General features: G+C 41.1%; 1 protein-coding gene across 2 annotated transcripts; it reads left to right on the forward strand.

Moving 5' to 3' along the window:
- Nucleotides 1-982: 982 nt before the first annotated feature.
- ALDH8A1 (aldehyde dehydrogenase 8 family member A1) lies at nucleotides 983-15,667 on the forward strand. Of its 2 annotated transcripts, XM_020779709.3 has the most exons (7): nucleotides 984-1,196; nucleotides 5,101-5,248; nucleotides 6,720-6,875; nucleotides 10,352-10,501; nucleotides 11,206-11,462; nucleotides 14,013-14,174; nucleotides 15,143-15,667. In XM_020779709.3, the coding sequence occupies exons 1-7, from the start codon at nucleotides 1,059-1,061 to the stop codon at nucleotides 15,602-15,604; spliced, it is 1,473 nt and encodes a 490-aa protein (XP_020635368.3). In that variant the 5' UTR covers nucleotides 984-1,058; the 3' UTR covers nucleotides 15,605-15,667. The 2 variants fall into 2 exon arrangements, with proteins under 2 accessions (XP_020635374.3, XP_020635368.3); XM_020779715.3 differs by lacking the exon at nucleotides 6,720-6,875 and having other exon boundaries at nucleotides 983-1,196.
- Nucleotides 15,668-26,834: the final 11,167 nt, after the last annotated feature.

Here is a 26,834-nt window from a genome sequence, read left to right on the forward strand (position 1 = left end):
TAGCATATTCAGGAATAGTATATTCAACTGAATAGTATATTCAGTACAGATCCTGAAGCTGAGGCTCCAATACTTTGGCCATCTCATGAGAAGAGAAGACTCCCTGGAAAAGACCCTAATGTTGGGAAAGTGAGAAGGCAAGAGGAGAAGGAGACGACAGAGGACGAGATGGTTGGACAGTGTCATCAAAGTGACCAACATGAATTTGACCCAACTCTGGGAGGCAGTGGAAGACAGGAGGGCCTGGCATGCTCTGGTCCATGGGGTCACGGCTTAATGACTTAACAACAACAACAACAACTAGAAGTGAACACAGCACACAGTCTGTCCACAAGCAAATATTTGTCATTATGTTTTGTTGAATTCAGCAGTATTTTAGTATGGGGATGATGATTATCAAAGTCATCTTGTAGCCACAGCTGCAACATGGGAATTAGTTTGGTTTTTTTAAGTACTAATCTGCAGATTACCCAGAGATTTACCAGTAAAACAAGATCCACTTTCCTATCCGTGGGATAGATTATGACTGAATGCAGTACTATAACATAAAATGGACAATCCATCATGAGACTGAATGAATGATCTCCTTTACTGAAAAAGTTGAAAGTAACCTAAATATAATCTATTCCTGCTCTTCATCATGAGGACTACTAATGTACTAGCCTCATACAAACTACCCTGTGCAGTCCAGACTGTTGCAACTAAATGTCCAGATTTTCAAGCACATCTCTTACAAATCAAGCAAATGCACTGATGGAGAAGGCAGAGCAATCCTAAACTCATTCCCAATGGGATCAGGGTGGGGTGGTGGTGGAATTCCTCTCCCTAAGTAGAAAGATGGGTCACACTGAACCCTGATTATTATGCCACCTTTACCAAGGGAATACTATAGTAGAGCTACTGCTATCAGTTCACTTGAACTGGGGTTAAGGAACCTTCCCATGCTTAGGTCTGGTTAATGAAATTAACAGAAAAGGGAGGAGTTCAAGCTTACACACAGGTCTGCACTATGAACTAGCAGTCCAGTGGGAATGCTTGGGGATGAAAACTGAGTTATAATGGAGAGCGGGAAGACTTACTTAGTTTTGGAGAATTATATCGGTGGCCAGTTTGTTCCCTGCTCCTCCTATTTAGATTCTTATGATCCATCCACAGGAGAAGTCTATTGCAAGGTACCAGATAGTGGCCAAGAAGAGGTGAGTTTCTGCATGAATTTATGTTTGGCTTTTTCTTTTTCATGGTAGCCTCTAGAATGAACATAAAGGCATGTTCTATTACTGTTTGCAGTCAATTTTAAGACTAGGTTTTAAAACTTTGGCAGCAATTTACCAGTCTATGGAAATTATGTTATTTGTTTTTTTTAAAAATATACTAGTAAGCTGTTTTTGCAGACTCTCAATGACAGCGGTTTTGGAATCTTAAAAAAATTTGTCACCAATATATCCTGTTTTCCACTAGTGAGCTATCTAAGTCTGTAGTGCACAGTGGAACATGCTTTCCTCTGAACTCTCTTCACAATCAGGGTTTCACGGGATGGAGGGGATATGGGGGGTCAATAGTAAGGCAAAGAGGAAAGGCCACTGATAATTTGCTCAAATGTTTATCAATAATGAACTGCACTATGTGTGTCATTCCTTTAAAATACTTTTAAAAGTACAGAATTAAATAAAAGTCAGATTGTCTGTACAGTTAGTGACTGCTGCTGAAAATGTAATATTCCTGTCTACATAGACTTTTGCAATTTGAACTTTAACCTTCAGATTCCCTTAGCCAAATATTTGCAAAGTACACATAAGCACTAGTTGAAGTGTAACTAGTGATTCTGCTAAAGTTTAAACTTGCATTCTGGAACCTTGGGCTTTTATAGTTCCTTTCTATATCTAAGTGGAAGGTTGTTGTCTGGTTTGTTGTGTGTTGGATATGCAGAGAACATATTTACAGTACAATCCAGAGTGACTGCTTAACTCAAATCAAACATGCCAAGTTCTTTTAGTCTTTCCTCTCATAGGACTTAGTTTCAAGCCCCCTAATCATGCTTATTGCCCTCCTCTGAACTTGTTCCAATTTGTCAGCATCCTTCTTGAAGTGTGGTGTTCAGAACTGGCTCCAGCTTGTGACCTACAATGACTCCATGATCCTTCTTGCTCGTAGTATTGCTGAGCCAGGTATTCCCCCATCTTGTAACTGTGTGTTTGGCTTCTTTTTCCAAGGTGCAGTACTTTGCACTTATCCCTGTTGATCTTCATTCTGTTGTTTTCAGCCCAGTGCTCAAGGCTATCTAGATCATTTTGAATTTTGTTTCTGTCTTCCAGGATGTTAGTTTATTTCATCCCATTTTGTGTCATCCGTAAATTTCATTAGCATTCCCTCTATTCCCTGATTCAGGTGATTAGTAAAATGTTGAAGACCACTGGGCCCAGGACTGAGCCCTGGGGTACCCCACTTGTTACCTCCTCCCAGTTTGATAAGGAGCCATTAATCATCACCCTCCGAGTATGAATCTGTAACCAACTGTAACCAACAACCTGACAGTTGTTATATCCATCCCATATCTACTTAACTTGCTAACCAGAATATCATTGGGCACCTTGTCAAAAGCTTTGCTAAAGTCAAAATATACAATGTCTACAGCATTCCCTCTGTCTATCGGGGAGGTTACCTGATCAAAAACTGAGATAGGACTAGTCTGCCACGATTTCCTCTTGACAGATCCGTGTTGGCTTCTAGTTATTCCTGCCTTGTTTTCTACGTGTTTGCATAGTGACCCCTTTATAATCTGTTCCAGAATTTTCCCTGGGATTGATGTCAGGCTGACTGGCCTGTAGTTGTTCCCAGGTTTCTCCTTTTCGCACCTTTTGTAGATAGGGTCAAGCACCTCGAAGTCTCTAAGTCCTTTTGCATGTGCTATAGCACATATAAACAAAAATAGTAGATCACTGATCAAACAGCCAGGCACCATTTAAAACATGTGAGTATAAAGTATCCACACCTTCAAGTCATCAGTGTTTCCGATATCCAGCGCATCAGTATTGGCCTTTGCTGCTTCTGGCTACTACAGTACTTAATAGCCAGAGCTATATTCCTCCTGGATCTTCTCTACCTGTTTGTTCTCCCTCTGGATAACTCCACAGCTGGCCTAAGGCATTTTTCAGCCTAAGGCAACACATAACCATCTCAACCCATAAGTGAAGGTACATAGTATCCGCAGCTGGACAAAATAATTTCACCATCTGAGGCAGAAAATCCTGTAAATGCCCTTAAATCTGTTTCCCTCTTCCAGGCAGTAAAATTGCAACAATAATAAATTAAATTTCTAACAAAATTCTGCCCTTCAAATCAGCTGCTTCAGTTAGGTGCCTCATTCTTCCTCACAATAAGGCTGGCCTAAATGGCATACAACAAGGAGAAGAGAATTAGCTCCACAGAGGGAGCTTTGCAGAGTCTAACATTTAAACAAATCTTATTTACCTTTCATTCCATGTATTTTTTTATTGTACATAATACCTGGCATAGTCTGCTAGTTCCTTGATTCTCTTTTGTTTTCTGTAACACTCCCTGGATCCCAGTTCTCTTGGGTTATTCCTCAAATGCATTTGTTTCATACTTAAGGCCACAAATTGAGCCTTTAGAAAACCCACCTTCTCTCTTGCAGGCCTCTTGTCTGTCTTTTCATCTTCTTAATCAACAGCCAAGGAAAAAAGTCAGCTTTATTAACATAGGGACATGACTTTCGTGTCTCTCCCTTATTTGTAACAGATTCCCTCACAAATCTTATATTCCTGACAGTAGTCCTTTCTATTTCTTCCTCTAAAAATTGCTATTCTGAATTAGTGACTTAAGGTGCATTCTGAGTAGACTGTGAAAAACGGCAAAATGCTTTCCAATGATTTCTCTGTTATTATTTACCGTACCTTTGTGTCTTGGCTTACTCCAAGACACAGTCTGGCATATAATCCTGTAAAGTGCTCTGTAATGTGGATACCTTGTTCTCACTGGAATTAGCTAGCTTTGTTTGTTGTTCTCTGGCATCAAGTTGTTTCTGGCCCAAGGCAACCCAAACAGGGTTTTCAAGGTAGGTTAGGTAGCGTGTTCAAGGACAAGTTTACCATGGCCACTCTCCACCCCCATTGAGTTTTGAAGGGCTGAGGAATCCAGGCCTCCGGAGCACTATGTTAGCTAGCCTTTAAACTAGACTTCTGAACAAAGGAATATCTCCATAAACATAATTCTCTTATAGTTAACCCCATGTGTAAGGTCTCCATCTGAAGTTCTCCTCCAGGTACTCCTGCAGCGTGAAGTGAAACTAAATGGCTACCAGGGGAGGTAGCCATTTTAAAGGTTGCCCTATAAAAAAGAAGACAGCGGTCTTGTACTTTTACAGTGGAAGGGGGAATGTCAGTGGAATTTATCTGCATAACAAATCCAGAAATGCCAGCTTTCACTGAAGTGTCAAAGGTGTGGGAGCACTGTCTTGTTTTGCTTGTGGCCATTCCCACTTTTCACTGGTGCATCTTTCTGCCTGTGGAATAACCACCGCCACAGGTAAGTTCACATTGTGTCCACGTTATGTCCTTTCCAGTGTCGAGTGAGGACGTAGATCTCTTCAGAGGCACGTTGGGAACTATTTTACTGCTTCTAGCTCTTTGCACTTTGTAATCTGAGCAGCTGTCTATAATTTAACGTTCTCTTGTCCCGTTTTGTTATTTGTATTCTGCATCTTGATGCATCTCTGCAATGGCCAGAAAATCAGGGGTTTAAAAGTGTAAAGTACATAGAAGTGTAAGAACAAAAACAAGCAAACAAAACAAGGCCTCTGTAAATGTAGAAATAAAAAGAAAGGCAAAAACCGGGGAGAAGGGAAAAGCTGAACACCGCCACCTAGAGGCACATAATGTCAAGGATATCGTCATTTATTTCAGAGGTCACGTAAATGTCCAAATAAATTCTGAGCTCTGCCCAAATTAAGTTCCATAGAACAAATGCATCCAGAAATCGCACTACAATGTTTTTCTTCCTTTACATGATTTCTGTTAGCACCCGATGGGTGTTGAATGTTGCCCAAACGTTACTGGACAAGCATCTCTTTGTTCCCTTTTCAAGATAGACGCTGCTGTCAAAGCTGCCCAAAATGCCTTCCCAGGATGGTCTTCCAAAAGTCCTCAAGAAAGGGCAAAACTACTTAGCAAGCTAGCAGACCTTATTGAAGATGACTTGGAATTATTTGCACAAGCAGAATCAAAGGATCAAGGTAAAGACAAAAGCCTGTGGGAGCAATACTTCCAGATGACAGGCCGAGCAAAGGAAGTGGGGTACCTAAATATATGAAATTAAAGCATGAATGGGCAGAGGCTTCAATACCCAGGAAATTGGTTTTGGAACTTAGATAATGTTGGGGGTGTTTAATAAAATGCATCCACACGTTTCATTGCAAAGCTGTTTGTCTTTCATTGTCATGCAAAATCACCTCTTGAGTTTGGGCAGATAATACAAAATACTTTCATGTCTCATCAAGGGGGAAGAAAATTATTTATTTATATATTTTTATTCATTTTATTTATATCCCCCCTATCTAGTCACTTAAGACCACTCTAGGCGGGAACAATTTCTCATTAAACTGACAGTTGCCCTGCTTCTGTCCCACCTCCATGGAAGCTGTTTCCACTGGGATTTCTTCTCAAACTTCTAGTCTCACAAAAAGTGACCAGTGACTTTCAAAAAGAATTCATAGTAAATATGATGGTAATGTTTGGTGCACCAAAGATGGCATGGCATATTTGCACCACAATGGGGTGGGGAGTTAATGGCCCGTCCTCCTAAGTCACTAAGTGGTGAAGATAGCAGTGGTGAAGGAATGCCTATCAGTGACACATGAGCCCAGAAGCTAGGTACATAATCAAAACATTGGTTCCACAGAATGACTCAGTACATTTGGGGTGGAGAGGGGGAAACATATTACTTGTTTCTATTTCTTAGAGAAAATAGGCCACTCTACCATATCACAGTTGTATAGACTGTCTTCAAAACAAGATTTTGGGTAGCAAGGACACTCAGGAAATGGCTGCACTTATCTCCAAAATGGTTGCTTGAGGGAAGGGATTTATAAAATCGCTGTTCCAAAGAAATGGAACAAGGTGATGTGATCATTTATCCTGAGAAGAGGACATACATGCATTTTTAACATGTAGCTGTCAACATGCCAAGCATATTCACATTTATTTTTCAGGGAATAGGTGCTATTGTACATTGTGTGATTTGTGCTGATGTTCTTTTTAAACCCACGGAAATCAAAGACATGTTTTCACAAGGAAAAGTGTTGCCAGAGACTGTCCTTTTCTGAATTTATACATTGTTCCTTGATGCTCTTTTGTTTTGCGGCAATGTTCCTCTTCTATCTCACTGGTTCTTAACCTTGGGTTACTCAGGAGTTTTGGCCTGCAACTCCCAGAAGCCTTCACCACCAGCTGTCCTAACTGGGGTTTCTGGGAGTTGCAGTTCAAAAGCATCCGAGTAACAAAGGTTAAGAACCACTGTTCTATCTGGTTATTTTACATTTTAGGAACTCTACCCACCCCTGCAACTTCTTTTCATTCATTCTTTGCCGGATGGCAACCCTCAGAAAAATCAGTCTGAAAATTAAATTGAGAAAATCTGTCTCAAAAGGACTACAACAATGTTTGTAATGCATGGGGCAGCATGCATTAAGTATCTTTCTGTTCCAGGGAAAACAATAACATTTGCCAGAACAGTAGACATCCCTCGGGCGGTATACAATTTCCGTTTTTTTTCATCATCCATTCTTCACCAGACAACCGAATGTACTCAGATGGACCACATGGGCTGCATGCATTATACTGAGAGAACACCAGTGGGAATTGGTAAGCCCCCTCCAAAGGACTGATGCTCCGGTTTCAAATAGAAGCCATATGCAGTCGCTTGTGGGGAGTGTTATTTTAGTCTGTTGTATGAGTAATACAGTGTGCCTGGCTGTACCTTTCTTTCTGTACCTGTGGTCCTAAGTTTATTTTCTGGAAACTCCTCATCTGGCCCACAAAGTCTTGAGGTAACCATGACAAAGGAACTCCTGCTTTCTCTCTCTGATAGCTGATTGGAAATGGTGGGGAGTCTTACTCTAGCCTTGTTCCTCCCTCCCGCCCCCTTGCTCATATGGTGAAGTGGGAAGAGGCATGGGAACAGCCAAACCCCAAAAGTGGGAGAAACAAACTGCAGCACTTGAGGTGAAGACCTGAAGGCAGAGTGTGCCTTCAGGTCTTCTGGGGCCATTTGGCCCATGTATGGTGTGTGTGTTGCCATTAGACTTTCCAAACCATATTGTAAAATTATTCAAATACAGTTTTTGAACAACAAACTATACAACCCACTACAGCAATAGTTTCAAGTAGCTTTTGAAAGATGTTTTGCTTGTCATGTGCATTCATTTTGTCCCACTTCTGGCGCTAATTGCTCATTCCTCCATGGACAAAAAAAAAAGGTTATGTCATTTTGTAAGTCATTCTGGACTATGGTACAACCTGAGAAGTTCAATGTTTGAGCCAGAGAGCTATAATAGTGACTGCTATGTTCGCTAACTTCATTATTTAAAAATGGCTCAAAATGTTTTTTTTCCACATTATATAGAACATCTAACTGGTATCCTCACTCCTAGTAGGAGTATGTAATTAATTATTTTGCCCTCCATCATTCTAATAATGCCCAAACCTTGGTATTTGAAGTAGTAAGCCTTGCTTTATCTAAACATGGGGGGGGGGGCTTGGCTATAGTTTTAAAATGGAAGCCCGAAACCTTGTTTCACATTTCAGACTGCCTGACAAAGTAACTAGCTGGCTGCACAGTACGTTGAGTTGAACCCCTGGCTGCAGAGCCAGAGTTTGGGAGATTGATTCCTCACTGTGCTTCCCAGCGGAAAGCCATCTTGGGTGACCTTGGGCAAACTGCACAGTCCTAGGGTGGTCCCTGAAGAAGGGAAGGGTAAACCTTTTCTGAGGACTTAGAAAACCCTGAGAAAGGTCACCATAGGTGAGTGAGATTGACCTCACAACATGTTGTTGTTGTTGTTGTTGTTGTTGTTGTTGTTGTTGTTGTTGTTGTTGTTGTTGTTGTTTCAGTCCAGCTCAAGACACATCAGAATATTCATGTAATTAATTAATTAAAATGCCTTCAAGTCAAATGTGACTTAGGGCAACCCTTTCTGGGGTTTTCTAGTTACAGAATACTAAGAGGTGGTTTGCCATTCCCTTCTTCTGGGCACCTGTGGCTTGCCTGTGTCCACACAGGTTGGCTCCTCTCCTACAAGGCACAGCAGGGAATTAAATTCCCAACCCCAGGCTCCATAGCTAGATGGTTCCTCTCACAAAGCTATCCAGCTACCTGCGATTTCTTTCATTTTACTGTTTGCAAATCAGTCTACGCACTGGCACATGTGCATGGGCACATACAGAAATAATCTGCATTGTACGTAAGTAATTAGTAGGGGGAAGATTTCTATGACATATTATTCCCCCCCCCCTGCAACCTATGTTTGAGTTTATGAACACTTTTATGAGTAATCTGATGAGAAATGTAGGATGCAGAGAAAATGTGAAATGTCATAGAAATCCTCCCCCTAGCAAGGGAGAGATTTTCCAGTAAAGAGGGAAAGTCTGCTCATGCTACTTATAGACAGAAAATGCAGGCATTTAAACATGCATTCTGAAAATTGTGACATACTTTGTTCCTCTAGTACAGACCAGGGCAAAGTGCGGCCCGAGGGCCACATATGGCCCACGAGCTGCTCCTGTCCACCCCGCCGGTCCCTCCAGTCCGGTGTTCAAGCACTTATTCAAGCCCAAAACAGACTGGATTTCTCTCACTGAACAAGTTGAACATCAAAACCATTTATAGCTTTTTGTCTAAAGTTGGTCAGTTGCTTATCTTTTATTTTTAAGTGCAGTTGGTTCGGTCCCCGAACACAGTTCAGATTTTTCATGTGGCTCCCTATAGAAATTAATTGCCCACCCCTGCTCTAGTAAAATGTGCTTTCTATTTCTAGAAGTATGCAAATCAACCACCAGGTGGCAATATATATTTCAGAATTAAAATCATGATCATGATGATAATGGTCTATTTTATGTTGTACACAGTTATATGCTCAGACAGCAGCCATCAACAGAGCGATTTGGTATCTGCCTGAGATTATATTCATAGCTTTTCAAAAGTAATGGCTGTATGATTCTAGTTTTAGAAGTTTTTCTTCTTTTTGTTTTTACTACTCTCATCTAATTAGAAACCTTAATTTAGAATTTTCATGGGAGATGAATAAGTAAATTTGGACCATCCTTAACTTTTCTCTTAAGCCAGATTTTCAGTTTTGAGAATGACTCATTGCTCATGTGAAGGGAATGCTATGCTTATATTTAGAGAGTCTATTGTTTTTGATAGAAGTTGAAGTATTAATTAAAGTATTAATCAAGTATAAAATCACAGCTCAAGAAGAATGCTTCTAATAATTTCACATGTGTGACAGAGCTTTTCACTTAAATCTTCCAAGAATTCTTTATCATAAAAGGTAAGTCTTGGCATACATTGTTACTCCTATGCAAAAGAATGTATAGAGATGAGATATGCACATAGAGGTGAGTATTTCCAGTCTAGAATGCCAAATGAAGTGGGTCCTTGTGAACAGATACAGTGGGGTCTTGACTTGAGAACTTAATCCATATTGGAAGGCGGTTCTCAAGTCAAAAAGTTCTCAGGTCAAATCTGCATTTCCCATAGGAATGCATTGAAAACCATTTGATCCGTATCTGCTCTTTTCCGTCCATAGAAATTAATGGGAAGCTGCTATTCCGCCTTCAACCACTAGAGGGGGATATTTTGTTTCTTTTTTTCTTAGGTCAAGAAAGGTTCAGGGAAGGCAGGGAAAATACAGTCCAGGCAGTACAGTACCAGGCAGTCCGAAGACTGTCTCCCAATCCACTCTCTAAACGCTGGGAGGAGTGAGGAAGCAGACAGGCACCCTTTTCACTGGCCAACAGTTAACTGAAAGTTCACATTTTGCACTTTCCCTGCCTCCCACCTAGTTTTTTTTTCAGTTCTTAACTCAAATCTAAGTATGTAAGTCAAGTCAATATTTTCCTATGAGAGTGGTTCTTAAGTCAAAATGTTCTTAACTCGAGCCGTTCTTAAGTCAAGACCCCACTGTAATTGCCAGGGCATGCTGCAAGAGGAGAAAACTGTGGAGGACAGTCATGTTTTTCACTTTAGCTGAGTGCTGGGAGAATTTGACTTTTCCTGCCTCTTGTTAAAGCAACCATACAAGTCTTCTCTAGCCTCTTTACTTTCTTTTCTTTACCAGCCGGCTTAATTAGTCCATGGAACTTGCCACTTTACTTGCTGACTTGGAAAATTGCCCCAGCCATTGCATATGGAAACACTGTAATTGCCAAACCCAGTGAAATCACATCAGTCACTGCTTGGATGATGTGCAAACTTCTCAGTAAAGCAGGTAATTCTGAAAATGCAGCGAAGGACTTGGCATAATGCCGTATTTCTTAATTTAAACCACTCTGTTAAATGTTGATATAAGAAGTAACACAATAGAAGCAGATATGTTTCATCATGTCTCTCTGTATAAATGCTTCTCTTCACAGCAGACCTGTTTAATAGATTGCTTTATGTGGTGTCCTGTCACTCTCAATGTATGGCAACCCTAGCAGAATTTTTGAAGGTATATGGGATGAATCCAGGCCATCACCATCCTCCCAGTTAATTTCTACCATGGCTGGGCAAAAATTTGAACCCAGGTCTCCTCAGTCAAGAGTCCAACACTCTAACCACAACACCACACTATTTCAATAGTATGTTACTGTTAACAAAAATATGTATCTAGTGTGTAAAAGTGATGAATTATGACATTAGATAATAAGAGTACTTATATTTTTGTGTATGAATGAACAATTTCAGGTGAAGTAACAGTGTCACATACAGACAATACTATTCTGTACATGTATACAACCATATGGTTTAAGTACTTCAAAGCACAATGCTCCCAAGTTTACAAAGAGTGCAGAAATATACATCCTTATTTAGAATTTGTTCCATAACCCGTTATTTTCAGTGGTGCCTGCTCCTAGCTTACATGCATATATAAGATTGCAACTTGTGGTTATCATATGCCTATTTGTGTTTTGTGCATTTTGTTCCTATGAGGCTTTCCTCCGGGTGTGGTGAACATTGTATTTGGGAGTGGTCCCAAAGCTGGAGATGCTCTTGTTTCCCATCCTGAAGTGTCACTGATTTCCTTCACTGGAAGTACACTTACTGGACAGCGTATCATTGAAAGGAGTGCTCCCTACTGTAAGAAGCTCTCCTTGGAGCTTGGAGGCAAAAATCCAGCTATCATCTTTGACGATGCCAATTTGGATGAATGTGTTCCTGTCAGTGTAAGATCCAGCTTTGCTAATCAGGTATGGACAAATAAACTCAAATTTTCAAGTCACTATACACAAAAAGTTTAATTTCTTTTTTCTGAAGCTCAGAGATATGCAATGACTTCATAACAGAACTGAGTGCAGTCAATGTGCCATTTTGAACAGTAAGAATTGACTCCAAGGCTTTTATCCAGCACAATGATCTTGGTGAATACTGTGCTTTTAATACTCAAAGTGATGATGTTTAAGGATCCTACCCATAACTAAGTTCACTGTGGGCTGGTTATTTCTCAGCTTTCGCGTAGTGCTCTGAGTTGGTATAACAATTATCTCCTAATTTCTTAATGTTGGTATATCTATGCATATGGTGTTTCTTAAAAGAATGTGAAATCATTGCATACATGCTGATTATTACAAAGCCCCTTGGGAATCATGGCCTAGCTGCCAGAAATGTAGTGTTAAATACTAAAGTGTGGATGTTCATCGTGGTATCTCCAAAATATAGGTTCTCCTCACTGTAATCGCTGCAGCCAGGCCAAAAATGCAAGTAGGCAGCTTTGCTGATCCATATCAACTAAACAGTTTCTGCACTTTTCCTCTCCCCTTGTAGTGTTATCGCTATTGTTTTTTAAAACAAATAGAACTCATTGTCAATTCAAGGCCAAACAACCCCCAAATATGGGTAGCTCATAATACAATATTGAAGGTGAGAAAATCAAGGTCTTTACAACCACTAGGTGTGGGTGAATATACCTGGAGCAGAAGACTACTCAGGGAAGCTTGGTAGCACAAAGCAGACACATCAATTTCCCTCCCTAACATAAAGTTTTGGGAAATTAGCCTACTTTTCTTTGCAATGTTATGGGAGATAGCATGGCATTATTTACATGACAGATGTCTCAGGCATGTAGAACTGGAGGGGGTAACATTGTAAGAGGAAGGAGTGCACATTTGCCTACACATGTGTGATCTGACCCATGTTTGCTTAATTGGGGATCAATTTGCTGGTGAATGCTGGAAGTCTAGCAAGTGATCCTTGCCTGCACACATGCAAAACCATGGTCTCAGGTTAGAGGTTTTACAACTTTCCATATTGGGAAAACTGATAATTATCATCACACATGGGATGTGTGTGTGTGTGTGTGTGTGTGTGTGTGTGTGTGTGTGTGTGTGTGTGTGTGTGTGTGTGTGTGTGTGTGTGTGTGTGTGTGTGTGTGTGTGTGTGTGTGTGTGTGTGTGTGTGTGTGTGTGTGTGTGTGTGTGTGTGTGTGTGTGTGTGTGTGTGAGAGAGAGAGAGAGAGAGAGAGAGAGAGAGAGAGAGAGAGAGAGAGAATCATCTGTATACTATGGTTGGGCATTTTTAAGGCAAGGAATGGCACATGGCCAAATCCATTCATCATTCAGCATAGTATTATTTTTGAAAATCACACACTGATTTCACAAAGCACATATGAGTTTTAACAACACCTTCAACAATCCAAAGGTTTTACAAAAATCATCTTTTGTGAATGCCCTCTACCAAACATTCTGCTGTTCTTCTGTTCTGCCAAACATAAATAGATGCAGAGGTTGTCAGCCCTTTGAAGCTCTTAGTGGACTTGGGGGTGCTGGTGGCAGTCAAATCTGTTCCGCAGGCTGACTAAATGAGACTTTCCCTGGCATTATAATTTAGTTGTTAGTCAGGAAACATAGTGTGTGTCACATTAAATCTGGTGGCAGCAGCAAAGAAGAAGAAAAAACTCAAAACCTCCAACTTGTCCTGAAATATATATATTTTTAATGCTGTCTGAAATTCTATTGTAGAGTTAAGCAAAAAGTGTAACTTTTAGAGGCAAATTGCCATAAATTAAGACATCTCTATATACCTGATCAAGTTGGTGTGCAACATGTAATGCCTTTGGAGATATCTTAACCTACAGCAGTTCCCCTCTCAGTTACACCTTTTGCACAACAGGATTTCAGTCAACATGTTGGAATGTCCTGAAAAAGTAAGCAGGATCTTTCTAGTATGATCATCTTGAGAGGCACTAAAATCGAAATTCTCTATTAAGGCATTAAAAAAATTAGACATATTGCCTGAAAAGGGAAATTGTGGTTTTATACTTTTTAAGAAGGTGTTACACTCAGAATTTCACAAAACTGTGCCTTCTAAGACTGCTTTGGGTTGCCTCTTTCCCTCCCCACCACTGCCTTACTAGTAAGATGTGAATAATGACATCTACTTTGAATATAGCTACAGTATAGTTCAGCTCTTCAACCACAGTTCTCATTATGTTAACTTTCATATCCACCGCTGTGCTGCTTCCACTTGTAGGTTATACCTGTCTCCGACAGTCTGTCTTCAATTGACAAAAAACATAATTCTTGCATTGCTTGATGTTTAATAACTTAGGGTTTGTGGTGAATCTGTCAAAGTGTTTTGAAAATATCAGGTCTGAGGTGGTATGAGCTGAACCTCTGTTGTACATGACCTGTGGTGGTCATTCTAACTTGTACCTTACTCTTTCTATTTTTATTTTTAAATTACGGTAGTAACGAATATAACTGAACTGCATTTCTTTCTCACCCACCTTTCTGCTCCATTAGGGCGAAATATGCTTGTGCACCAGCAGAATCTTTGTTCAGAGAAACATTTACCATGAATTTTTGAGAAAGTTTGTGGAAGCTGTCAAAAAGTGGAAAGTTGGATGCCCCACAGATCCCACAGTTGACATGGGACCACTGATAAGTAAAGAACATTTAGCAAAGGTAGGTTATATTTTTATATTTAGCTAGGGTGTACAACATAGTTTCTGATGGCTAAAGATGAAAGTACTTCAGAAAATGGAGGTATATTTTTCTCATATCCCTTTATATGCACATAAAGACATAATATGGAGGAGGTTCAGTAACACCAAGGCATCAGGTCACTCCTAAAATTAAGCATAAAGTACTTGAAATCACTAAGCCTTCATTTCTTTCCATGATCCCCCAAACGTGTAGAGAAACTCCATATGCAGCAAATATTTTCCTCTTCAGATAGCTCCTCTTCCCATAGGGACAAGAACAATCAGAAAGGCAAGGATAGAACTCTTTCCCCACTCAGGTGTTGTCCCTACTCATATGTTCATATGAACCCTTTTTTGTGTACATAAATACATATTTTTTTACAGTCCTTAGACCAGTTAAACAAAAACAATTACGGTTTCAACTGTTCCAGCCTAAAAACATAACAGAATTACCACTTTGTTTAAAATTCGTTTAAAATCTTGTAATTTAAATCCATTTAAAATCCACAGTTTAAAACCATTTAAAATCCACACATTTAAAATTTATCTACACCTTGATTTCTGGAATCTAAGTATCATCATGCAGAAACTTGCAACGTGATAGGTAATCTTAGGGATCTTTATCTGAGAGAAGAAACTGGAGTCTACTTTCTTCTTTACAGGGTTTATGTGAACTACAAATCAGTTCACAATTTCCTCCTTTCCCCACTATTTCTTGGTAGACCTACAGAGATGAGAATATTGGTGTTTTTGGACCTTAACTCCCAGCATTCCTCAGGCTACTATTCTGGAATTTCCAAAATGGAATTCTGGGAATTCTACTGCCTGGGGAATTCTGGGAGCTGAAATCCAAAAGCACACATCAGCACACTTCTAATTATGAATAGAAGGACATTGCAGCTGCTTCTCAAAGGTTTCTGTCATTGTCATTGTTCTTGCTCTCCTCAGGTAAAGAACTATATTAAAAGAGCTAAGGAAGAAGGGGCTGAAATACTTTGTGGAGAGGGAATCAATGGCTTGGATCTTCCAACCAGAAACCAACATGGGTATTTCTTGCTTCCAACGGTGATTACCACCATTGCAGATGATTCAAGTTGCATGCAGGATGAGATCTTTGGCCCCGTAACCTGCATCACGGCATTTGATACTGAAGAGGAAGTAATCCGGAGAGCCAACGGAGTCAAGTATGGCCTGGCAGCCGTTGTCTGGTCAAGGAATGTGGGGCGGGTTCATCGTGTTGCTAAGAGACTCCGGTCAGGTTTGGTGTGGACCAATTGCTGGCTTATCAGGGACTTGAATTTGCCTTTTGGTGGTATGAAAGCCTCTGGGATAGGCAGAGAGGGAGCAAAAGATTCCTATGAGTTTTTCACCGAGATAAAAACAATTACTATAAAACACACTGAAATGTAAAAACTCTTTGTGAGAACTACAGAAGTATTTGATGATATAATAAACAAGATAGTGTGCACTGTTTTTGTTTTTGTTTTGCTCTTTTTTGGTTAGAGTGCAACTACATGGTCAAAATACAATGGAATTTGCTATGCTTATAAAATGGGTCAAGTCTAAGTATTATTTTTTTCTGATTACATGACACAAAGGCTGAATCAAATTGTCCAGCTCTTTTTGGTCCCAAAGTGACCTTTTCCCTCTGCCTTTTTTTTGGGGGGGGGGAGGCTTCTACTTTTTTCTATCTAGAACAATTTATATGTTTTTTATTTCCCCAGGCAGCTAACTGATATGTTGTTGTAAAGACAGATGTGTGTGTGTTTCAGTGACATAGTCAGTTGGGGGCGTGATGTTCAGGATGGCAGCAGATATGCAAAAGCAAATCTATGTAATTGTGGTTTGCTGTCAGACTGCATTTCTGAACATCTTTTCTATAAAAAGGCTAAGCAAGCTTGTGGCCTGATACACAAAATGGTGCTTTGACAAAGCACCTTTCCCCTTGCCTCTTGCCTCTCAAGAGAGGACAATGAGCTTGAGTGCGCGCACGCACACGCACACGCACACACACAGAGACACACAGACACAGACACAGACACAGACACAGACACACACACACACACACACACACACACACACACACACACACACACACAGAGAGAGAGAGAGAGAGAGAACACTCATCCCTTCCTGTTTCTCCTCCTCCAAGTCCCTACTTTTAAAAACAGTTCTGCCCCCAGCCCACCCCCCTGAGTGAGTAGAAGAATTGGGAGTAGAAGGGTTTTTAACTCCTCTACTATGGTGACCACTTATATTAGAGAGAATTGAATGCCCCAGTGCAACTTCACAGTGAAAGAATGTGAGTTAATTCCCGTTTTCCTTGTCCTGTAGTCAGGCCCTCAGTCTCAAATATAAGACTGAAGCATGCTCACTGCTGCAAATTGAAAAGCATTCTAAAAGCCGTAGTCTCTTTCTGAATGGTTGTTGTCATGCTACCTGCCTGCTAGCTTGCCTCTTGCTGGAAAAAAAGGCAAATGATAACTAGTATGTTGAAATTTACAAGAGGGTACCCAAGTAAGACAGTTGCAACAAAACCAAATGGAGTTTTGTGGCATCTTAAGGACTAGCACATTTTATTTGGCGTGGGTCTTTGTGGATGTGTACCCCACTCCTTGTATTTGAAGAAATTACACTGCACAAAAGCTTATGCCTAATAACATTTGTCAGTCTCTAAGGTGCCATAAGACCTCTTATTCTTGTGTCAAAGACCTTGCAGCCGGTAGGAGCAGCTCCTATGGCTGCATGCCTGCCCCACTTGAGTGACAGGGCAGGCAAGAGCCCCAGGCTATGTGCCTTTGTCCTGATTTTACAAAACTCCACACTTCTCCTCTGCGCCTGCTGTGTCTGCTGCCTGAGTCATGTACATGTGTGTGTGAGAGAATGTTCATATGCACAGAGCATATAGTTCGAAATTCCATTGGTATTCTATAAGAGATGTAAAAGAACTTTAGCTTGGGGGAGGAATGAGTGTAAAATTGTATGAGATGGGTTGAGAAGTTCTTCCACATACCCAGTAGAAAGCTGATTGTGCAACAAGAAAAGCCACATTCATGTTACAACTCAGCTTTGAGTTTTGCATGTGCCTCGGGGCTGTGGACCCTTTCTTTCATTTAATGTTTCCGTTTTCAGCAGTAGAGATTCTGCAATATGAAACCACGAAAACTCTAAATGTGATCATGAAGGAGAAACACAGAAAGGCAACTACCTCTCCTGAGCTTTAGAAGAGATGCTAAATTTTGTACGACAGCCTGGGTGAACTCTAGGTCTGCCCACAAACACAATGGGCACTATTGGTGAAACAACTTCCTTCTCTTCTATCCAGTCCCCCATGTGCTCCAAAAAAAAATGTTCTACAGCATTGGAGGAGACACCGTTTAGATCTAATTTAGGGGCATAAGGGAGGTGGGCGGGAGGAAGGGAGAGGGAAGACTAATTCTGTTGTTTGACTGACTTCTCTGGTGATGCTAGTTAGAACCTGTTGTAATGATGGTTTGAGAGAAGTTTAGCATTTGCATCCAGATGGGGGCAGCAGAGTCCTTTATCAGTATACTCTTCTTATGTTTAGGTTTCATTAATCTAGGTAAACAGCAGAAATGTATTACTTTTGTAGTTATTTTTGTCCATTAAAATTCCCCATTATAAGGGGGAAAATAACAATAGGAAAAGAGGATTTAAGATTTAGAACAGTCTTTTCATGCATTTAAGACTCTAGAGCAGGGATGAAGAATCTGTGGCCTTCAAAATTTTGCCAAACTGCAGCTCCTGTAATCTCTCATTCTTGCTGTGCTCGCGAGGGCCCAGGGATGTTGTAGCCCAAGAACGTCTGAAGACCCAGATTCCCCAGCTGCCTGATTTAGGGGATCCCATCCTTAAGAGTATACATTGTTGACCAGCATTCTAACCTCATCACCAATGCTTTGTGGACTGAGACACAATTTTTGGTGAAGCTCTGTTTGGGAAGGTGACTCAATTCCACGAAGAATCTGTTAGTCTTTTAGATGCCAGAATAGTTTTGTTTTTGTCTTCTCTTTGTTATACACACAATTCTAACGTATTAAAAATTGGCTATCCTCTTCAAATCCTGTTACTGAAGCGTTTAAATGTCCGATTACAATTAAACAAGTGTTTTACTTATGCATTCATTACAGTGCCTGAAAGCTCTTATCAAGATACAGTGGACATCAGCTGATCCTTTCCTGGCTGTCCCTCAGCATGCACTGCTGTAAAGTTACAAAACTACTAAGCTTTGATTTCATTTCAGTGGTCATGTAGAAGCCTCAGAGTCAAAATGTGGAGGGTAAAAGGGGATTAATTACATCAGACTATGATAACACCAAGGGTCTTGTAGTTTTCCACTGTGAGGGCAGTGGAATTTTTCAACCTTCTTTGCTGCCAGCTGCCCTGTCTGGCGAAAGAAATCACACAGGATTTTGTTTAATCATTTTTATGTAAGTCTGAAGAGTCAGTCCATCTGTTAATTCTTAGAGATGGAAATCAGCTCTGATCTGATTATCCCACTACTGTCGGTGGATTCTTCCCTGCCCCCATCCAGGCATGTACGTCATCATGCAAGGGCGATTTCAACAGTCTATGGCCAGGCTGGGGTTCTGTTTTGTGTTTTTCTTTCTTTCTGACAATGATATTAGTATTTTTCTGCTACTCATGAATAAGCTAAAATTTCTCCACTCTCCGAGTGCCGTATAAAACTTGACATTGATAAGAGCAAAGAAATAATATTTTTGTTGGGAGGACAGGGAGAGGCATGAAAACTGCAAACTATCAGTGTAATTATTCTACAAGTATGAAAACAAGCAGCTCAAAAATTTAGTTTTAAATCCAGTTATTAGTCCCAACGAGTGTAGACCCATTGAATAAATTGGTGAAAGCGAACACTTAGGTAAATCCCATTGACTGAATTGGTAGTTGGTAATAGCAATCGGAGTGTTGTCTTTTTTTCTAAATTCCACTGAGCTGACATTTCATTGAGACTCTTAACCCACCTATATTAAGCAGCTATCAATACAAAATACTAAGCTTGTATCAGGTGTAGCTGCTAACTCTCCTTCTAGAACCCACATATTTCTCAGGTCCTTGCACGTGCTAATGAAATCCATTTGTCAGTTTACTGATATCCTTACCATAATCTAGAAACATCAATCCATGTGTCATGATGAGTTTCAGAGCACAAACTTGATGTAACTGATTGCAATACAGCTTATCAATGACATCCTCCCCCCAGGGGCTGAAATGGGCGAAAGGGTTTACTTCCCTCCACAGCAAATCTGTACTGTATGAGCTAGACCAAGGAAGACAGACAGGGAGCCTGGATCAGGCATCTTTTTTCATGCCATAGAATCATAGCTTTGGAAGTGTGAGATAGGACAGACCACAGGAAACATTACAGGGTAATATAGAACAACATCCCTGCATAGCTATAGATATTTGGCTCCCTTCTTCTCTAAACAGAATAACAACTGGGTCATTCAATCCTAAGCAGACGGAGCCCTCAAGGACGTTTATGGAGACAAATGCCCCAGATGGGTGACCCTAATATGCGTGGGGAGGAAACGAAAACACCTCCAATCTAACAACTTTGAACCTTTTACATATACATAGAAATGTAACATAAACATGAGAAGGGAGATAAAACTGACACGAGGGCACAATATGGGCATCGTATTCCGGCCAATTAGGAAAACCCACGGAACCTCTCTGGCCAATAATCAGGAGAGATTTAGGTTAAGGGTTTAAGGAACCAATCAGGTCAAGACCTCTGCAACACCCTATCCCCAACGCTGTATATTGAAACTTATATAATGATTATGCTTCTCGTTGTTCGGGGCTCATCTCTGATTTTAGGAGATTGGGCCCCAGCTGTGTATTTCAATAAATTGGCATAATAGACAGCTGGTCTTTGCATCTCAGTCTGTGTTCTTCGCCGGATAAAAGGACCCGTTTTGGGGAGTAACATTTCTGGTGCGTTGGCCGGGAAGGCCTTCCGGTGAAGCTGAGGCTTCCTCAAAGGAAGACGCAGACTACCTAGCCCCGGCCTTTGGCCTGCCACCCGCTCTCCACGGTGAGTACCGGGACAGGTGCTCTTCGTGAACCATAGGATACGGGATAATCCTGAAAGACGGTACTCCCGCGAGGCCTGGGGAAGTGATTGGAGGTTACCCTTCACTACAAAGATGCCCCACCTCTCTGCCGAGGCTGAGCCTGTGACGCTTAGAGGTGAACGCAAGTGTGTAGTGAACAGGACCTGAGTGGAGTGCGCGCGATTGAGCAAGTGTGTGTGCTCATCAGGGTCAAGCTCATCCGGGCTTGAGTGTGAGTGAGTCCCAGGCGCTCTAATAAGGAAGACCCGGCCGGGCAGGGTATAACTTGCTGGGCATAGGACCAAATATGGGCCGTTGCGCCAGTAAGGCAGCAGTCGAGAAGGGGACGCCCTTGGGCTGCATGTTAAATAATTGGAGAGGGCTTGTAGGCAAAAGATCGGGGCTTAAAAAGAGATGCATTATTAAATTATGCACCGAAGTTTGGCCTTCCGTGCTTCCAGTCAACCCCCCTTGGCCGGAGGCGGGAAGTTTTTTGCCAGATGCCCTTAAGGCGCTGGCACAATGGGCTGAAGAGGAACTCAAGAAGGGGGAGCAAGCTTATAAAGAGACGCAAGATCAAATTATGCACTCAAATTTTGCCTACTGCAGGGACTAGGGATGTGCATCCACCCAAATATACAATTCACCATGGAAAAAGAGAGGGACAATTCCCTTTCTTAAATGTCATGGTCATATGCAAACCTGACCTTTTGGGACACAAGGTCTACAGAAAACCCACCCGTACAGGTTGGTACCTACACAAAAACTCCAATCACCACCCACGACAGAAAAGAGGCATAATCAAAACACTGGTAGACCGTGCAAATCGGAACTATGAAACTCAATTTCTCAGCACCAAACTCAACCATCTATTGGGCCCTACAGGCAAATGGCTATTCCAAGAATGAAATCACAAGAGCCATCAAACCGAGAAAACAACACCGAACTGAAGAAAGAAAGAAAAACCAGCCACCCACAAATAAAGTATTTCTGCCATACATCAAAGGGGTCACGGACTGCATGGGGAAACTTTCGAAAAAACAAAATCTACAAACAGTATATAGTCCCACCACAAAAATACAACAAATGTTACGGTCAGCAAAGGACAAAAGGGAGCCCCTCACCACTGCAGGAGTATACCGGATACCTTGCAGTTGTGGCCAGGTATATATTGGGACCACAACATGCAGCATCTATACCAGAATCAAAGAACATGAGAGACATTGCAGACTAAAACAAATGGAAAAATTAGCAGTAGCTGAACATGGCCTGAAACAAGCTGGACATGAAATTCTATTTCAAAATACAGTGGTGCCTCGACTTATAAACACCCCTACTTACGAACATTTTGACTAATGAACAGCTCCGGTCGCAACATTTTGCTTCGACTTGCGAACGGAGCTTTCACTTATGAACAAAAACAGGCAAGGAAAAAAGGCAGGCAATTCAGATTTTTAACTGTAGGTGGCGATGAGGCTGCTTTGTACTGTAGCTCTTTCACTTTCAGCAGTTAGAGAGCGTGTTGTTGTCCTCAGAAGCCTGGGGCTGCCTCCTCCTGCTTTGGAGTTGAGCGTGTTTGTTTGTGTGTGTGTCTGCAGCTGCTGTTTTCTCCTTTTAAAAAACTGTTCTGGGTGGGTTTTGGCTGGGGCGGGTATGTTTTTGTGCTGTGTTGTCGGTGGCTTTGCTGTTTATTTTTGGAGGTTTTTTTCCCTTCTTAAACCTCAGCAACAGAGGTGGCTTACTTTTTGTTTATGGACTTTTTCTCTTCTTCTTAAACCTCAGCATCAGAGGTGGCTTTAGTGCTTGTTTTTGGAGGTTTTTTCTTCTTCTTAAACCTCAGCAATGGAGCACCTTCCCATTGGGCTTGCTGTGTGCTTTTTATTTTTTGTTGATTTTTTCCTTCGGCTGGAACAGATTAATTGGTTTTCAATGCATTCCTATGGGAAATGGTGCTTCAAATTATGAACATTTTGACTTACAAACACCATTCCAATGCGGATTAAGTTTGTAAATTGAGGCACCACTGTACAGAAGTACTGGAGGACAACAGCAGTCATTATGTTAGACTACACAGGGAAGCCATTGAAACCCACAAACACCAGCAGAGCTTCAACAAAAAAGAAGAAAGTCTAAAACTCAACAAAGCCTGGCTCCCAGCACAGAAAAATACAACCTGCAAAAGGTCAACAAATTCTGCCCAGTCACAAGGATCACTGCACACAAAAGACTAGCTAACAACACCCATCAATCACAGTGACAGATCACCCCCCCTTTATCACAGCAATACACCCATAACAAAAAACACTCTGATCATTATAATCGCCCAATCTCCTGAAAAGGACAAAAAGCTGACCCCACAGATACAAATACTCAACTATCCCACACACTACACCAGAACACAGACAGAGTTCTAACTCCTGTCTTCTGAAGATCCCAGCCACAGATACTGGTGAAACGTTAGGAAGAAAAGCCTTCAGAACATGGCCAAACAGTCTGAAAAACCTACAACAACCATTACCAGGACGTCTTCACAGTGTCTCTAGTAAAATTAGTTTAAACTAATTTCAATAATGGGTCTGGATCCATTCCACTGACATTTCAGTACAGCCGTCTTAATCTTAATCTTGCCTGCTGATTCTAACAGTCTTTTGTTTGTACGTAAGCATTAAAGAATACCACTTCCTGCATCTCCATTCTTGCTGTACTACTTCTGGTTCTCATGGAATAACATTAGAATGCATTAGAAAGAACAGAGAGAACAGTTTTGCAATCCCTAATTAAATTTCTCCAGCTAATAATTTTCTGGACTGTTTTGTCTCCGTACGCCCAGTGGGAAACATCTGTCTTGCCTGGATGAAGCAGTGGATCCCAGGAGTTCTCACGCATGGTAAGTCAAAATGGACTACCAGGAGCCAATTTTAGCTTTATTTTTATACTGGACTACAATTGGTCCTTATGTTTATACAACACAATTATTTATGAATGGCTACTGCGCATCTTCAAGATATCCCTGCTTTTGATAACTTTAGATAATGATAGACTACTCAAGTTGGAAGGACATGATTTACAGTTAGGTTGGCATGCTTTTCTATGGTACAAAAAAAGATAAAGAGCAGAAAAGTTTCAGCTCGCATATGATAAGAAGAGCCCTACTAGGGACTTGGAAAAAGATCATACAGCAGATTTAACCCCCCCCAAAACAAACAAACAAACAAACAAAAACCCTAGGCTGGGTATCACAATAGAGGCTTTTACACAACATAACCTCGTGACAGAAGTGAAACTTTTATCAAGATCTATTAAAAATGGATTGTGAGATAAGGGTCCAAAGAAGAGTTAGAAACATAAAACATATATCTAGACTGGTGGTCTAGAGCACAAATGGAATCTAGGTATAGAAAAGATAAAATAGAGGGCTTTTACAGAGAACAAACAGTAATTGATAAACTTTTGTTGGGTTCAAATGATAAAGAAATTAAGAAAATGTATGATTATTTGCTCGAAACTAAAATGCAAGATGAGATGGTAAAAGAATGTATGATTAGGTGGGCACAAAATATAGGACATGATATTGATATTGATCAATGGTTGCAAATATGGAAAAATAACATAAAGCTCACAAAATCAGTAAATTTTAAGGAAAACATATATAAGATGTTTTATAGCTGGCATATGATGCTGAAAAAATTGTCAAAAATTTATACAGAGGTGCCAAATGTCTGTTGGAAGTGTGAAGCAGGGAAGCTTTTACTATATGTGGTGGACTTGCAGAGTAGCGAAACAGTATTGGATAGCAGTACATACTCTGTTACCAAAAATACTGCTTTGTAATGTTCCACTAACCCCAGAACTGTTTCTACTGAACATTATACCAGATAATATAGATAAGACAAAGAACTACCTAGTTTTATATATATAGTCACTGCAGCCAGAATTCTGCATGCTAAGAACTGGAAGAAATCAGAGATACCGAAACAAGAGGAACTCATTGAGAAGATATGGGAAGTTGCAGAAATGGATATTCCATCAGAAGTGTTGAAAGACTGTCCAATACAAAAGGCAACTGAATAATGGGATTTACTATATAAATGGCTTGAGTCACCAGATAGAGCTTGAATAACATAGAATTAAACTAAGATGTAACTGTAAGTTGAAACCTGGAGGGCAACCAAATTGTAGAAAGGCGAAAAGTGGACTTGATATCGCAACGTGAAAAAACAGATTGGATGACAGCACATTTCATGTTCTCCTCCCTCTTCTTTCTCCCTCTCCATATCCCCAGCCACCTTTTGTATTCCTTACCTTATCCCTAGTTTTTAAAAATAATTTTTTTTTAAAAAAAGATACCCCTGCTTTCAACATGGAGCCAATGATTGATCCTCCATTTCCATATGTTAACCCACCTCTGATCCAGCATAGTGAAGGAGGATGTAGCAAGAAAGGCAATACCGTCTTTTAAGAGAACCATGACATGACAAGTGATACAACCAACTATAAAAAACATACAGCAAAGCCCCAGGTATTACAAGAGTGGAGAGACCTATATTGGTCCCAGGCTTCTAAAACTCATATCCAATCTCAATCCAGCCAGGACAGCAGTACAACCCTCTCTCCCTTGGTCTTCAGAGTTATTCTACGCACATAGTGGTTGGAGGTTACAAAGGAATTTTTTCATCCTCATGCAATGGTTTCTACCTCTGCCTCTCCTCCTCCTCCTCCTCCTCCTCTTTCTCTTCTTCCCTCACCCAGGTTCTCTCCTGAATATTTATGCATTTTCTTCTTCCCTTCATTACCATGTGTGGCAACCCCAGACCTACTGGAGTATCCCACCCTGTAGTTATGCTGCCACCAACCATTCCCTATAAGGAGTCACACAGACCAGGAATGGATTTTAATAAACAAAAGAACAAGGTTTATTGAAACAACAAACAGGGTAAACAAAAGGATCAGGTAAATAGGAAACTGGAACTTGGTATAGTCCCAAACATACACAGACAACAGATTGGTTCCCACTGAACACTTTAAGGTAACGCACAGACCCTGAACCTATCATTTCTGGCTACCTAGATAGAAACCTGAACCTATCAGGTATGTACTAACTGACAAACAGTTGTACCCAGTCTGACACACAGACTCCAACTCCTAACTCTCCACACCAGCTCCAAATATATATACAGTACAGCTCCTCCCCCCTGATGTCCCGCCTTCCACTCCCCATAGGATGGAACTTTCCCTCCAAACCCATGACAGACAGGTACCATCAGTGCTGTATGTGACACCTCCCCTCATAATAAGTTGTTTTGCGGGGGAAAAGCTAAAGTGCTTTTCTCCAAAAAAACAACCAGGATCAAAACACAAAACAGTTATACATTATAACACAATCCCATAACCCATACTTACTCACTCTAGGTCAAACATATCACTTATGCATTTAAACATTAATATTTGCAATACATTGTTACCTTTATTAATACAAACCAAGCCTGTTCAATAAACAGGTACATTTAACTTTTGGTCACCAAAATATACACAGTCCATGGTTTCTTCGCCGTCTTCACTCGTCGGGTCTTCTTGACAAGGCGTCAGCAACACAGTTCATTGACCCTCTGACCACCTTCACTTCAAAGTCAAAATCTTGCAGGTTTAAAGCCCACCTCATAAGTTTACTATTATGGGTTTTCATTGTCTTTAACCACTGCAGTGGTGAGTGGTCAGTGCACAGAACAAAATGTCTTCCCCAGATGTAAGGTTTGGCCTTCTGAATCGCGTATACTATGGCCAGGCACTCCTTTTCCACGGTTGCCAAATGTCTCTCACCTTTCTGGAGTTTCCTACTCAGGTAGGACACTGGATGCTGGTCACCATTTTCATCCTCCTGGCAAAGAACTGCTCCTACCCCGCTGTTAGACGCATCGGTGTAGATGATGAACTCCTGGTCGAAGTCGGGAGCACGCAGCACTGGATAATGGATGAGCGCCTGCTTCAACCTCTGGAACGCCTCCTCACAGTCGCTGGTCCACGGTATGCGGTCATCAGTCTTCTTCCTCGTCAGATCGGTCAGCGGAGCCGCAATCTCGCTAAACCTCGGGATGAACTTTCTGTAGTAGCCCACCAACCCAAGAAATGATTTGACTTTTTTCTTGGTGTTGGGTCTGGGCCAATCACGAACGGCTTCTATCTTGGCCTCTAGGGGTTTGATCACTCCTCCCCCTACTATGTGACCCAAGTATTTTATTTCTGGGCTACCCAGCTGACACTTGCTTGCCTTTACTGTTAGCCCTGCTGCACTTAACCTCTGCAGCACTATCTCCAGGTGTTTCAGGTGATCTTCCCAGGTATTGCTGAAGATCCCTATATCGTCAATGTAGGCCACAGTAAACTCACTGGGCCCTGCTAAGGTCTGGTCCATCAGCCTTTGAAATGTGGCTGGTGCATTTCTGAGACCAAAACTAAGGACTCTAAACTCATATAGACTGAAAGGGCTGCAAAATGCGGTCTTTTCCTGGTCCCTGGGATCAATCCTTAATTGCCAGTAACCCTTT

The sequence above is a fragment of the Pogona vitticeps genome, chromosome 1 (assembly GCF_051106095.1).
Source record: "Pogona vitticeps strain Pit_001003342236 chromosome 1, PviZW2.1, whole genome shotgun sequence".
NCBI lineage: Eukaryota > Metazoa > Chordata > Lepidosauria > Squamata > Agamidae > Pogona > Pogona vitticeps.

Bases quoted from the DNA above. Each gene is read 5' to 3' on its own strand.
- ALDH8A1 (XM_020779709.3), top strand. From the start codon at position 1,059: ATGGAGAGCGGGAAGACTTACTTAGTTTTGGAGAATTATATCGGTGGC. The intron at 6,876-10,351 runs GTAAGCCCCCTC...TTTCTTTACCAG, and splicing joins GAGAACACCAGTGGGAATTG to CCGGCTTAATTAGTCCATGG. The intron at 11,463-14,012 runs GTATGGACAAAT...CTGCTCCATTAG, and splicing joins GATCCAGCTTTGCTAATCAG to GGCGAAATATGCTTGTGCAC.